The 14,473-nt window shown below is 37.4% G+C and overlaps 1 protein-coding gene across 1 annotated transcript in view; it reads left to right on the top strand.

The window, feature by feature from the left end:
* Efemp1 (EGF-like fibulin extracellular matrix protein 1) overlaps nucleotides 1-14,177 on the top strand; it is a 55,683-nt gene extending 41,506 nt beyond the window's left edge. The window contains exons 6-11 of the mRNA XM_076832864.1: nucleotides 2,096-2,215; nucleotides 3,192-3,311; nucleotides 4,584-4,703; nucleotides 8,556-8,679; nucleotides 8,769-8,964; nucleotides 13,921-14,177. Coding sequence (XP_076688979.1) covers nucleotides 2,096-2,215; nucleotides 3,192-3,311; nucleotides 4,584-4,703; nucleotides 8,556-8,679; nucleotides 8,769-8,964; nucleotides 13,921-14,082 — 842 coding nt within the window. The 3' untranslated portion in view covers nucleotides 14,083-14,177. The remainder of the gene's footprint in view (nucleotides 1-2,095; nucleotides 2,216-3,191; nucleotides 3,312-4,583; nucleotides 4,704-8,555; nucleotides 8,680-8,768; nucleotides 8,965-13,920) is intronic.
* Nucleotides 14,178-14,473: the final 296 nt, after the last annotated feature.

Here is a 14,473-nt window from a genome sequence, read left to right as displayed (position 1 = left end):
TTGCTATACCTAAACATATACTTTCAGTTTCTGTATCGATCCAAATAGTCCATGGACCAGCAGCAGTCAGTAGGTCACACTTTGTGTAGCACAGTGTGCTCCTTCTATCCCTTGTACATCTGTCTATTATTGATCTTGTTATTCCATGGGGAAATTTGTTTCATGCCTATATTCCATACTAGGCAGATGCAGATCATTATAAACCGGCGGTGCCAAATACAATGTTACCAAATAACAATGGTTGATGAATGTCCACTGGTTGAGAAGACACACATTATTTATTTATCAAGAAATTATTTAAGGCGGACTGTGTGCCAGGCGCTGTTCTGCATACTGGCTATAATAATGAACAAACAGATTGTACAAAGTCATAACTATTAGAAAGTACCATTTGTATAAATGACTATCAATGCTGGAACCTGCCTATAATACAAGGTACTAGGAAGCACTGTGCTAATTAGCCTTAAACTTCCATTCATTCAAATAATGATTATGGGGCACCCACTATGCCAGTCCTTGTTCCACATATTAAGCGTATGGCATGATCAGAAAAAAAAAAAAAAAAAAAAAAGACCCACTGTTTTTACCTTAAGGAGAAGATACAGGTTTTATTTGGCCTGCATTGTAGTGAGGGAGACAAACAAGAGGCAGATAAACATATAACTCAATGTCAAGTGATGCAAAGGGCTCAAGGAAATTCCCTCCTAGCAAGTTTCTGCTCAGTCCCAGTTCAGAATACCTCCTCTAGCAAGCCTTCAGTGATCCATCTAAAGCAATAAAGATAAAGAAATAGATGGGGCAGAATAAACTATTTTATATGTGTGGGAGAAATGACCTCCTTGAGGAGGCGACATTGATCAGACAATACACTTTATTTTAATAAGTAGTTAAGGAGCTGAAGCTGTAGATCAGTGGTAGAGCACTTGCCTGGCATGTGTGAGGTACTGGGTTCCATTCTCAGCACCACATATAAATAAGTAAAATAAAGATCTATCAACAACTAAAAAAAAAAAATCCTTAAAAGATGCAGATTAAATCAAAAATATTTTGCAGCTTATTAATAATAGCTCTCATTTATTTTTATCTGCTGTGATCCAGGAACTTTGCCTACATTATGTCATGTAATCCTCCTAGCAATTCTATCATATTTTTACACTATTACTTATGGAAGAGGAAATGGAAGCTTGAGAATTAAGACCAAGATAGTAATTGCCAAAGTGAAAATCCAAACTTAGGTTACCCTGAAGTCACTTGAGCACACTGCCTCTCACATTTTTAAAGTACCCAAACAGCTTCACATTGTTTTGTTTCATTTTACCAAAAGGCAGGGTCTGTATACAGTGTTACCTTGTACCTGCATACTTTTTGCTCTGAATGACACATGCCATGTTGGAGTTGTCATTAGCATAGAGTCATGAATTAGTGACATTTTACTATGCTTCTAAGATGTTCATCTTCCTCTGCAAGTTCTCAGTTGAGCATCTTATGGTTGGAAATATTTGTCTGAGAAAGACACCATCTGGAACACCTCATTGGTGTCAGCAGGGCCCTCTCAAGAGGTGACTTGTTGTGCATCCTTTCTTTCCACAGCATTCTTTCATTTGACTCTCACAAAAACTTCCTAAGATACATATGCCAAGCCTTCCTTTCACTGTGTGCAGAAGAAACTCCAGGACACAGAACATTTCAGTGACTTAGCCCCTGTCACCAGCCACACATACTCTACAATTCCTTTCCTTTCTTTTAGTTTCATGCTGCATTGCTTAATTGGTTTTTACCTCATTCATAAGATTTTAGCTCCCCACATGGACATTCTCTTATGTATGTGAAGTGGTCTTATTTACTTTACTCTTTTAAGTCTCAACCCACCCAGCCAGGATTATTTATCACACACTGGAGTATGCAGTCTTCATTCTTAACATCTTATTTAACTTCAGAATGCTGATTCAAGTATATTTAAAATACTTATACCCGAATTTTAGTAACAAAGGGATTTTTTTTTAATAAGGTCTTCCCTACATAGGTTTTCTAGATCATCTCTGCTGAAAACTTGGTAAGTCAATAATTTGTCTCTCTGTGTGTGCTGGTCTCTTAGACATAGATGAGTGCTCTGTGCCTCCGTATTGCCACCAAAGATGTGTGAACACTCCAGGCTCATTTTACTGCCAGTGCAACCCCGGGTTTCAGTTGGCGGCAAACAACTACACCTGTGTAGGTAAGTCTTGAGGAGACTGCCATCCTAATTGATTTCTGTCTTCAAAAAAAAAAGGAGACCCCATATCAAGGTGCACTACTTCCAGTTTTCAGCATTCTTTAATGAACTGGTTTCCATCAACTTCCTTTGAGTAATCATTTAATGCTGAAAGGACAATAACTAACGTGTTTCCTAAAACACATCAACATGTGAACGGAAACCTTTTTGAAGCTTGGTTTTAGCTTTCCTCTGTAAGTGTATCAAAATTTCTTTCAAATTATAGATCAATTGATACATCCACACACCAATTCGTCAACAGGGTGTGATAATGGTGCCAAGGGGGTTACTGGAAGTTCAAGTACATAAACTTTCCACTGAAAGTGCATCTGATTTTTACATGCTTCTTCTCCCCTTTCAGAATGCAATGTCACGGCACACAATTATAAGATTGGCATGACATGGAAAGAATCTAGTGCAGGAAAAATGCCTTTTCACAATATTTTCAGTGCCTTAGAGCATTGCAAAACTCTGTATGAGTCTCAAAGGCTTATGTTATAATTGTAATGGAATTTAACAGAAACCATTTAAAAAGTAATAAATAGCACAGATAAATCTTCACTACAGCATGCTGAGAGACCGTATCAGTATGAGTGTCTTATAACAATTATTTATAGACTTGGCATTTTGAATCTGAACAACAAAAGAAAATAGACACTGGAATGTTTATTTATTAGAAGCATTAAATTCTTTGGGGAAGATTTATCAAACATCAAACTGTCGTACCTAGAAAAAAACATTCTGGTATTTCTAAAAGAAGTATATTACAGACCTTTGAAGTTGTTCCAACAAATATGAAACTGAATGGATGTTCTCGAATGAGCTTCTGCAGGGCAAAGAATTCAGCTAGGGAATTACTCATTTATCATCAGATGATATAGGTACAAGAGAGCAAATATATGTTTAAAGTTATATGTATATCTACAACCTTTCCCTTCAGATATAAATGAATGTGATGCCAGCAACCAATGTGCTCAGCAGTGCTACAACATTCTCGGTTCATTCATCTGTCAGTGCAATCAAGGATATGAGCTGAGCAGTGATAGGCTCAACTGTGAAGGTAAAATATTTTTGAAATAACATGCAATAAGAGTCCTCCCTTGTCATTCGTGTGGCTTTCTCTGATCGTGTAGCTGTTGATGAAAACAAATTTTTACTCACACAAATTCTATTCCAAAATCTAATTCATATAGTTTAATGTTGGCTTCTTCATATGTTACCAAGAGAAAAAAAAACAGAAATAACTGAAATTTTATATGCTAGCTGGGTCTAATCATTAGAAAGGATGTTCTAGTGTGTTGCTTCTCAAAGTGTGATCTGGTGACCAATAACACCAGTGCTCCTGGAAGCTTATTGAGAGATTCAGAATCTCAGACCCCAGCCCAAACTTTCTGAAGCAGAGTCTGCATTTAACAAGGATGCCCTGTGATTGCTGTGCATGTTTGAATTTAAGAAATGCTGAAGGCTTGTCAAAAACATTGCAATAAAAAAACAAGAGACCTGGCCCCTAGCTTTATTCCTGCCACTGTGTGCCTGGGGTATATTTCTTAAGCTACCTAGGTTTTAGTTTCGTATAAGTAAAAAGACAGCCATTCTACTGGATGGATGATCTTCAGAGTCCTGAATGTGCCCATTCCTCTGAATAATTCAAGCAGCATAAGATATCATGAAGGGGATACCATCAACACTTGATGTCCTTAAATTCCTCCGGGTCCCTTTCAGATTCACTTGGGGCCATAAAGGTCATACCCTACCCAGAGAAGCCTCACATCATACCATTACACTCAAAACCATAAGGAGCCAGCTCAAGGAAGCTGCTTCTGCAATTCTGAGCAAACTAAACATGCATCCCTATTCAGATATGCAAAGCATTCTTCCTCTGAAGACAAGACTCTGCCAAAATGTCACCTCTGGAAACTTGCACAGAGAATAGGCTTGGAATTCAAAGCTCAGATGAATATAGTAGCAGAGTCACCCAATTTCTGAGAAGACAAACATGAATCTGCATCCTGTGTGGAGCACAAAGTGAAGTACATGTCCCCAATTCATTAAGTCTGTTTAGCTAGTATAGTTAGGTCCAAGGTTAACTAAACTGTCCACAATTAATCAGTAAAACTGATGGTAAAAATAAAAACTCCTGATACTGGGAAGTTGTACAGGGAAATACACTGATATTGTTAGAATTTGACCTCAAGCTTTTGATAAAATCTTATATTTCTGTTTAAAGTTTACAATGTTTTTATTCTCTTCAGCTCATCTAAAAAGTATATTACCAAAGTAGTGACATGAAAGTTTTTCAACTCTGTGTCTTTGCTCTTGTCTGATTCAACAGATATTGATGAATGCAGAACCTCAAACTACCTGTGTCAATATCAATGTGTCAATGAACCTGGGAAATTCACATGTATGTGCCCCCAGGGATACCAAGTGGTGAGAGGCAGAACATGTCAAGGTAAATTTGTTTTCTTACATGTGAAGTGATTGGTTTTACCCAGGAAGAACCTGAAGGAAGTTACAGGATTCTATACTACAGATTTTCAGTTTTCCCACATTGAATACACAATTAGTGCTCTTTGTGTCCCTATTCATCATGAGATAATGCACATCTCATAAAGAGGAGACTCCATGTTAGTCTTGACTTTCTTTGGAATTTAGAGTAACAGTTTTCCTTTCTAAAAAGTGTAAATAGTTTTAATAAAATGTTAATATCTCTACTAACTGGCACATATAATCTCTTCCAAGCATCTACCAGAAAAGATTCAGTTATGAAAATGTTTCACCATGAGTTTGAGCTTAGAGCCTCAATTTAACATGTGAGTTAGAGATAACCTCAATTTAGTCTTAATTCTCTAAGATACCAAGATTATAAATTATGTAATAATTTAGATGATGAGAAAATCATCCTAATATGTACTAAAATGTGCCTGTATTCTTCAGGAAAAAAACTGTGAAGCCAAAAAATAATTGATGACCTTGTACCAGCTACAAAATAAATACTTAGGTGGTCTTCACACCTACACATAGATGTGAGATGCAACCATCTACAATTGTATAATTTCAGAATCTTTTAGGAAAATTTGAAAATGTGCCAAAATTTGAAAATGTACCTCCAATACCACGTGTAGTTTAAAACTTCTTCAAGAGGAAAAAGACTGGTAGATAAAACAAAACATGTAAATAATCCTGAGAAAACTAGTATAAATACTCAAATTTACATAAAACAGTGAAAGTATAAAAAATGGCTTAACTTGAGGACAGAAAAAATCTGTATGTATTGCATTCTGATGTATGTACTGCCTTTCTGCATACTGAATCTGGATGTACTACATTCTATCTACACAATAGTGAGCAAATCAAACTTCTGTTGAGTCTCAGCTCTCTCTTTTGGAAAAAGGAGATGTGGGAATGAAACAATATAATGTGAAAATAATTCATAAACTATGAAGTTCCTACAATTCAAAGTGTTTTTATGGAATTTGCTTAGCAATGTCAGGAACTAATAGTAAGTCTTTCCTAGAGACTTTTAAAATCTCAGAATTGGAAAGAGTACACACAGGACAATAAGGATCTTTTTAAGAAAGGAAAAGATCAAGGAAAGGAAACACTGGAAAGTCTCAGTCTATATAATAATCGTGTAGGGAAATAGTAACTCAGAGGAACATCGTGACCTGGGCTTTTGTAGCATGAAGCTAGACTCCAACCACTAGGTATGTGCATAATCAAAATGTCGTTCATTTCTTAATGAACATCTTTATAACCCTTACTAGAAACTCTGTAAATGTTAATTGTGGGGAAACATTGCATTCCATAGGTCTTACTTACTGAACCCTAATTGAGACTTTTAACATGAATATTGCATGCAGGAAAATGTTAGCCAGTAGGATATTTTAACCAATTTCCCTGGAGTCCTTCAAACAAATGTCCATGTGTTTCTGATCATAAATGGAGTTGATATTGAACAAAGACAAAAGAAAATTAATGTACAGTAGGATCTTACTTGCCTGACCTATATATCCAGAGACATATCTGTTTTGAGTAAAGAAGGAAAATGCACTGAAATTACAGATGGAGGTTCATGAATGTTGTTATATTGAAGATATGTAGCTTCAGAATATTTGAGTGAGCCAAAATATTGTTTGTGAAAGAGACTTGCATTCTTTTAAAGTATCAACCAATTGCTTTCCCCCACTGAAACCATCTCTCCTGAGCCCTGTCCATAAGAACAAAGTAGAATTCAGAAGGTTTGAATTCTTACGTTCCTCTAAGGGCTTATTTTGGGTATGAAATAACTTTTCTCATTTCCACAGGCTTACAAAAATGAAAACTCTGTGTGTGTGTGTGTGTGTGTGTGTGTGCGCGTGTGTGTGTTTTATCTAAACAGACAGAAAAAAAAAACATACATGCAGATGCATGCTCCTCAAATATTTTAATACTGTTCATTTTTGAACAGCCTTCCAGAATGGTTAAGCTGTTGATTATGCTAGACTCTACACTGTCAGAAGTAATCACCAAAGTTATAGAATAAAGCTTGCTCGTGCTATTGTTGGACTCCATATAACAATCCAGTCTTCATTTTTCCCTTGAGCTAAACATCACCTTTATTTTTCCAAAAGGTAAAAAAAAAAAAAAAAAGGCTGAAAGGGCAAGTCAATTGTAATTTCTTCAGAGAGAGTTAGGTTTTCTGTCCTCAGCCATAGCCAGTCCAAGAAGACACTTCTTGTGTCTGACTCTTGGAAACTGCATAACTTTTCCAGTTTCCTCCTAGAATTCAGATAAGTTTAGCCAATTGGAAGTCAAAAGAAAAAAAAAATTTCTGTAAAGACAAGGCATTGGAATTATTCTTCCCTAGAGAACCTTGCACTGGAAAGATGCCTGTCACTCAAGTTCACTACATGAACTTGAATCCACCACTTAACCATGGTGGATTTTTTTTTTCTCCATGTCAAAAGGAGATAGCATCTTCTTCACCTGTCTTCACACAGTTTTATGTGAGAAGCAAAACTTAACGTTTTTAAAAGCCAATGTCCCAACGCAATAACACTAGGTGATAAAAAGGGTTAAAATGTGGGTACTATGCTCTTGCCCTCAAGGAATTTACAATAGAAGGATTAAAACAAACGGGCAGATTTCAATAATGCAAAGCAGAAAGCAATAAAGATCCTAAAAGTGGAGTACCAGGTATGGGAATACAAAAGAGAGATCATATCCCAGCACCCCGCCCATGCCTGGCTTGCAGCAAGGATTCAGTAAATTACCTGTGGAATGAGTAAATGAATGAATGAAAATATCCAATGATGGGGAAGGCATGATTCAGAAAATGTTTATGTGGGATAAAATATAAATCAGTATTCAAATGTAAAGGAGATAGACCTAGGGAGATGGATATTAATTTAATTGTTTCTGTGGTTACAATTGCAATGGCTCACTAAGGTGTTCTTTCAGATATCACCTGGGAATTCCAAATAGCCAAATCTGAAGTGAGCCTTCATCCAGCCTAGCCTACTCACAGTTGGAACTCTTCCCTCTGGCTCTTTGGCACCAGCCCCTTCTTCTTCTACACAGTCCTTAAATATCTGTGTTCTACAAGGCGGAAAACCTCATGACATTGACATCACTTCCGCTATGCTCCTTCCTCCTGGCCATGGAAACCCCTCATCTATCCCTCAGCATGCCTACTTCCTGAAACTACCTTTCCAGATGTTTTCTCTCTCCTGAGCTCCTGAGACAAAGGACCAGCTGCCCTCTGCATAGTTTCTCCTTGCTGCTTTCTCATCCTGGGAAGCCTTCCCCACCCTAGCAATGAAAAATCCATTTAACTACCACCCTTCAAGGCCAGTCTGAGATGCCTACTTCTTTATTCAGCTTTCCCTAATCCTCCAGGCAGAATGAGTCAATTTCACTTCAAGTCCTCCTCCGTCCTTATCTATCTCCTATTTAATTCCATTTTGCTTTATAAGTAATTGTTCCCAACTAAATTATCATCTCCCTGAGGGAAGGAACTGGTAGGGTATTTGGTTGGTTGGCTTTTTTTTTTTTTTTTAATATAAGCCAAGTCAATGGTTAGCATTTGACTTTGAATTTAACAGATAAACAATTGGTACTTGATTTTTAAAAAAATATCACAAAACGATACATATTAATCTGTGCAGAATGGCTCAACTACATCTGTCCTGAATTCAATGTAATGCATTCAGGTTCCACCCAGTTTTGTGTCTTATATACTGCCTTCCATGAAACTTACACAATTTTCCTGCCACTTACACAATCTTCTTGATCAATATACTCTTAAACCCTATGTCTGCAGATATCAATGAGTGTGAGACCGCCAATGAATGCCGAGAGGATGAAATGTGTTGGAATTATCATGGTGGCTTCCGTTGTTACCCACGAAATCCTTGTCAAGATCCCTATATTTTAACATCAGAGAAGTAAGAAACATCAACAGAACTTTTGAAAGTAAGCCTCTTCTGTTACTCCCCAACCAAACCACTGAATGCTTTTTTATTTGTCTCCACAGCCGATGTGTTTGCCCAGTCTCAAATGCTATGTGCAGGGAACTGCCCCAATCCATAGTCTACAAATATATGAGCATCCGCTCTGACAGGACTGTACCATCAGACATCTTCCAGATACAGGCCACAACTATTTATGCCAATACCATCAATACTTTTCGGATTAAATCTGGAAATGAAAATGGAGAGTTCTACCTAAGGGTAAGTATCCTGAAGGCAGCTATCGAGAAAGGTGGAAGTTTGTCGTGTCGTATTCACTTGGAAGGAAAGCTAACATTTAGAGTTTTGTGTGTAGACATGTGTAAGGACCTCCAGTGTATCTTATTTCAGTTAATCCCCTGGTAATGCCGTAAGATATATACTAATATTGATTTTGATTTTTTACAGAAGACAAATATGACATGCAGAGAGATTAAGTAGCTTCCCTAAAATCACAAGATACCAAACTGCCGACTCTAGTACTAGAGTTGTGTGTGACTACCAAAACACAAACCTACAAATCAATGACATTTGATTGTATGTAGGAAAAATAATTTCCAGAGAGTTTTTCAAAAATCATTAATTCCTTATTGCTACATTTGCAAGATAGTTTACATTCACAGCAAAACTAAAACCTGTCACTCTCAGAAGTGACCTACTCCGCTGCATCGTATGAGTCAACACATATACCACTGTCTTCTGGGCAGTGTGGGCTCACCCAGGTCTTTTCCCTGTCTTTTATTACCTATGTGAAATCTTGCTTCTGAATTCTGCCATTTCTCTCTTCATAGTGTCTCCTGGCTTATCTTTGCTTCCAAAGCCCCAGCCTCCTCTTCTCTAAACTGCTTGCTTCACCTCCCCAGTCTCTCCAGAGCCTTCCAAGCTGATCTCCCGGACTCCATTCTCCCCTGCAAAATCTCAGCAAGTTCATTTTAGGTTAAAATTCTGACACATTTTAAATACAGCTCACCACTTCATGTGAAAATGATGGCACCCCACCAAGCAGTTTGCAGGGTTACCGTAACTGTTTCAAGCTCAGGATGTTATTCATCCAGTTACAGTTTTTTTTTCAAAACTCCTTTGGGCACTCTTCCTTTTTAATCAGATTTTAAAGTCAATATTTCATTTTGAGAATATGAAAGCAAATTGGGAAATTCATCCTTGTGGTCGAGTTTACAGATTTTTTAATGTTTACACGTTTATCCTGTTCTTTGATATGCTGACTTCCTTTCCAGCTTAAGCAATGTGATTCTGTTTCTTTGCCAGTAAATTAGAAATGATTAATTTCTCATGACCAACTTCTGAAGAGAAAAAACCCAACCCAAAATACAGTCTATTACTATCATTATTTTTTCTAGTAGGAAAAAATAAACTTCTTTAGCATTTGGTGTCTTAAATTTGAGATGCACTAGGTTATTTGTAAAAAGTTTCCTGTAAATGAGTTTTACACAGTTCAGATAGTACCAATTAATTAATTCTAGCCCAAACAGATAATATTATCAGTAATCCCACGGTAATATGATAGGTTCATCTCAAATTCTGCTTTAAAAATAACTTTCCATTTTGAACTCTGCACCATAATTTTAAGAAATAAAATTCCCTAGTAGGATCAGCAGTTAAATAAAGTTCCAACGTGGTTTTTCTCTGCAATAAACAGGACACTTTGAAAGTTATTTTTGTTCATTGACTTGATTTATTGAGTTATTGACTTGATTTTTCAAATACAAATACAAAGCCTTTTTCCCATGAATAATATAAAATATTGCCAATTTTGATAATCCCAGAGTTAAATCATTTTAAATTACTTGAATAAAAAACTATTTTAAATGCTAAAAAAAATACATCAATACTATTTCTTATCACATAATTCAAAAAGCACTTGGATCAAATCCTACAAAATTTCTCATTGAAATTCCACTTATGCCTATGAATCAACAGGCAGTCCATAATTAAGCACTACTATGTTCTTGGCTCCATAGTGAAGAATTAAAAAGACAGGTAATGCACTGTTCCTGATTTCAAAGAGTTCTGACTACAATTGTGCAGCAAAAGTTAACATCTATGGAAAAGAAGGAGCCAGCATTGTACTTAAATCCATGGTTTAAAGACAGCAAAAAATTAATAGATAAAGGAAGTTTCTGGATAGTCATGAGACTTGACCTGATCCTTGAAAGGATATGTGGAATATAGGATTTTATTATTTTTATTCCTTTTGGGAGAATACTGAGAAAAGCTCCTTCCCTAGAAAAGGGGACAATTTATAAGGAAGTAGTACACAAAATTGAAAGTAAAGTATCACCTTCAAAGTATTACTGTTACCTACAGCTATTGCTTCCAAGAAGCAAGTACTATAGACGATCCTAGAGGCACAAAAATAAATAAAAGCAGCCTAATTCCTATCCCATTGGAGATAATAGTTTAGACTCTGTGCAAGTGCTCACAAGGGTGCTGACCTCTGCAACACAGAGTTTAAAGGGTGCTCACAAGTATGTAAGCAGAAGACCTAATCAGGTCAGCCTTCTGGTACAAATAGATTTAAACTCAAGGACAAATTGAAGAATAGCAAATTAAAGGAGTATATAGAAGTGCAGTTGGTCTAGTGCTAGAGGCAGAGGAGCCTGAGAGGATCCTGGAGAGCAGAAAGAACTAGATCTCACAAGCCTTATAGAGTATTTTAAGGCCTTCAGGTAGAGGAGTCTCTATTGGACTTTCAGGTTAAAATGATGCCTATCTACATTACAGATCATGGATTGAAGTGGGCAAAAATGGAAATAGACCAGTTACACATTCAAGAGATAGACAGGAAGTTAGGGTGGTAGCCAGGAGTTTTAAAAAACAAAGAAAGAACAGATTTAAGAAGATATTGGAAAAACTACATGACTTGGTAACTCATTTGCTATTGGGACGTTTGAGGAGAAAGAAGCATCAAGAAGACCCTTCTTGTTTCTGTCTTGAGCAACAGTAAATAGTGGAGATAAAGAAGAACAAGGAGCCAGTGTGGAGGGAAAGATGAAAGGTCATTTGGATAAATTAATTCCAGGTCCCTGTGAAAAATCAAAGTAGAGATACTTGTAGCTGGATTTGTGGATTTGGAACTCAAAATGCAGACTTCCAAGTCACTGGCAAATGCATAATAATCAAAGCCATGGTGACGTATAGGATCACTCAGGGAGAGTGTGTTGGAGTGGGTGATTAGTGGGAAGAGAGGAGAGCCTGAAATAAGGAAGGGCTAGGCTACAGCATGAAGACATTTCCTTTCTGTAACCTGATCTGAGCACTGTTAGAATTATCCAGTGCCCTAGCCTATAGTTCCCTAGCCATCTTATCTCCCATGGCAAATCCAGTAAATGTAATAACATCCCTGAATTCAGGATTTCACAAGATGCAGAACAAAATGGCACCAACCCCCATGGCCACACTCAGGTATTGGTCTCTGGTGACCATCCTCCCTCTCCACCACCCTGCTCTCTCTCTCACGTCATCACTCTCACACAGTGCTTTTCACCCTCAAAGTGATGCTAGTTCCCTGATCCTCCAATCCCCTGTCTCCTTCCAGTCTATCAGCTACTTGGTGGACACTTAAACTACCCTGTCACCAACACATCAATCCTCCATCTGGCAGCCCCACATCAATCCCATAAATCCATATATATTTTCATACCCAGCTTGTATGGACTAGTAATCCTATAAAATTCTGGTCTCCTATTACAGATGGGTGTTCAGTATGCTCAACAATTCTGTTATTTTTTTTTCTTATTTCTTTTATTCCATTTTTCTTTATTCCCTGGTCTCAAATGTCCCCATATTCTTTAAGTCCTTGAGCTCTTCATTTTCAGTAGGTGACCTCACCTCCTACTCCTCTGAAACCACTGACATCAAATAGGTATGAGTTAGCTGTACTTCCCATGCCACTCACTGCAAACTTACGTCTCTGGATCCTCCATCAAGTTTCCAAAAACAAGGTTTCGTTTCTGTCAATCAAGATCCACCCAGCACATGTATTTTTCATTTTATCTCCTCCAGAATCTTATTTTAACAGACTCCCCTCTACTTCCTACATATTCAACATGTTTTTCCCTCTGGATTTTGCCCTACCTTTCCTCTCCCTTTCCAGACTAGCTTGTTTAAATGCAGTCTGTAATCATGGTCTGTGCTTTATCACTTCCTGGTCACTCCTGTCTTCTGTTCCCACTACCATATGGAAGCTGATATGGGAAAAAAAGCCACTAATGACCTCCATACATTAAATCCAAGAGGCACCTTAAAATTCCAGAATCCTCATCCTCCTCCGCTCTGGTGGACACAACTGACCACTCATCTGTTCCCCCACTTAATCATTTATTTCTTCTCAGCTTCTTTCTTTGATTTCTCCTCTACCTACTCCTTCAGTGTCATCCTCTCCTAGAACTCTGGCTTTACTACATCCACATTCTCTCCCTTGGTTTTATGTCCACCCCTTGAGGTGATTGCTAAATCTGAATCTCTCTCTGTATCCTTTGTCATTCAGATTCACCATCTGCTTACCCACCCCACCAATATCATCTCTCTCCTCTTTCCAACACCCGTCACATTTTTCATCAAAATTAAACTGCATTGAGTTCTTCTGAACATGATGCTTTACAGAACTTCCGCTTATCCCTGGGGACTCTCCCTGGGTATTCCAAAGCCTTTCCTTAATATTTTAGGATTCCTCCTCTTTTTCCCGTGTATTTGCACCTGTCTGCACACACCCTGAGTATCCCCATATTCCTTAATATTTGCAACATTCTATTGAAATTAACTGTTTCCCTCTCTCTTCACCCACTAGAATGTAAATAGATGCTCAATGTGAAGAAAATGAAAAATTACAGCTTTGTTTACCAGTTCAAAAATGATCTGATTCCAAGCTCTGGACTCTAAAATAGCTGAAACTACTCAAGGGTATAAGAAACATTCACAGAAAGGGAGAAGTAGAAAAGAAAACCTATTTGAAAAGCAACTCCTTGAAACTTGGAGCTAGGTCCAAGGATAACTATGAAGAAGGTTTGGAATCAGGAAGGGATAAGTAGTAGTTTTTTTAATCCCACTTCTTACCTATCCAGTAGTTAATTATTTCCTAATTCTCATTGGAAGTATAATAAGAGAAACTCTATTCCAAGAAAACTAATTCTCTCCCTCTTCTTTCTTCTTTTATTTTAGCAAACAAGTCCTGTAAGTGCCATGCTTGTGCTCGTAAAGTCACTAACAGGACCAAGAGAATACATCGTGGACCTGGAAATGCTGACAGTCAACAGTATAGGGACCTTCCGCACAAGCTCAGTGTTAAGATTGACAATTATAGTGGGGCCATTTGCCTTTTAGCCTTTTACCAGAGTCTACCACAGGCATTTAAATCAACCAAAGAATATTGTTACCTTAAAGCACTATTTTATTTATAGATATATCTAGTACATATACATCTATATACTGTACACTCCCCCATAATTCACATAATCACACCATGATATAAAGTGGGCATTTAATCTGTAAAGATTCAAGGTTTGTCTGTATTAATGTGTGTAAATTAGACATTAATCCACTAAACTGGTCTTCTTCAAACATTAATTCACTAAACTGGTCTTATTCAAGAGAGCTAAGCATACATTATCCGGTGAATCTTGGATTCTATCCTGTAAAAATGGGACCAAGCGATGTTGCTCTTCTGTGGTGCTTAGGAAAACCTTAAGACAGCTCCACCAACAGTCTCTTAAGG

The sequence above is a fragment of the Callospermophilus lateralis genome, chromosome 14 (genome assembly GCF_048772815.1).
Source record: "Callospermophilus lateralis isolate mCalLat2 chromosome 14, mCalLat2.hap1, whole genome shotgun sequence".
Classification (NCBI taxonomy): domain Eukaryota; kingdom Metazoa; phylum Chordata; class Mammalia; order Rodentia; family Sciuridae; genus Callospermophilus; species Callospermophilus lateralis.
Note: the sequence above shows the minus strand (reverse complement) of the source record. Positions and strands in the feature narration are given on the sequence as shown.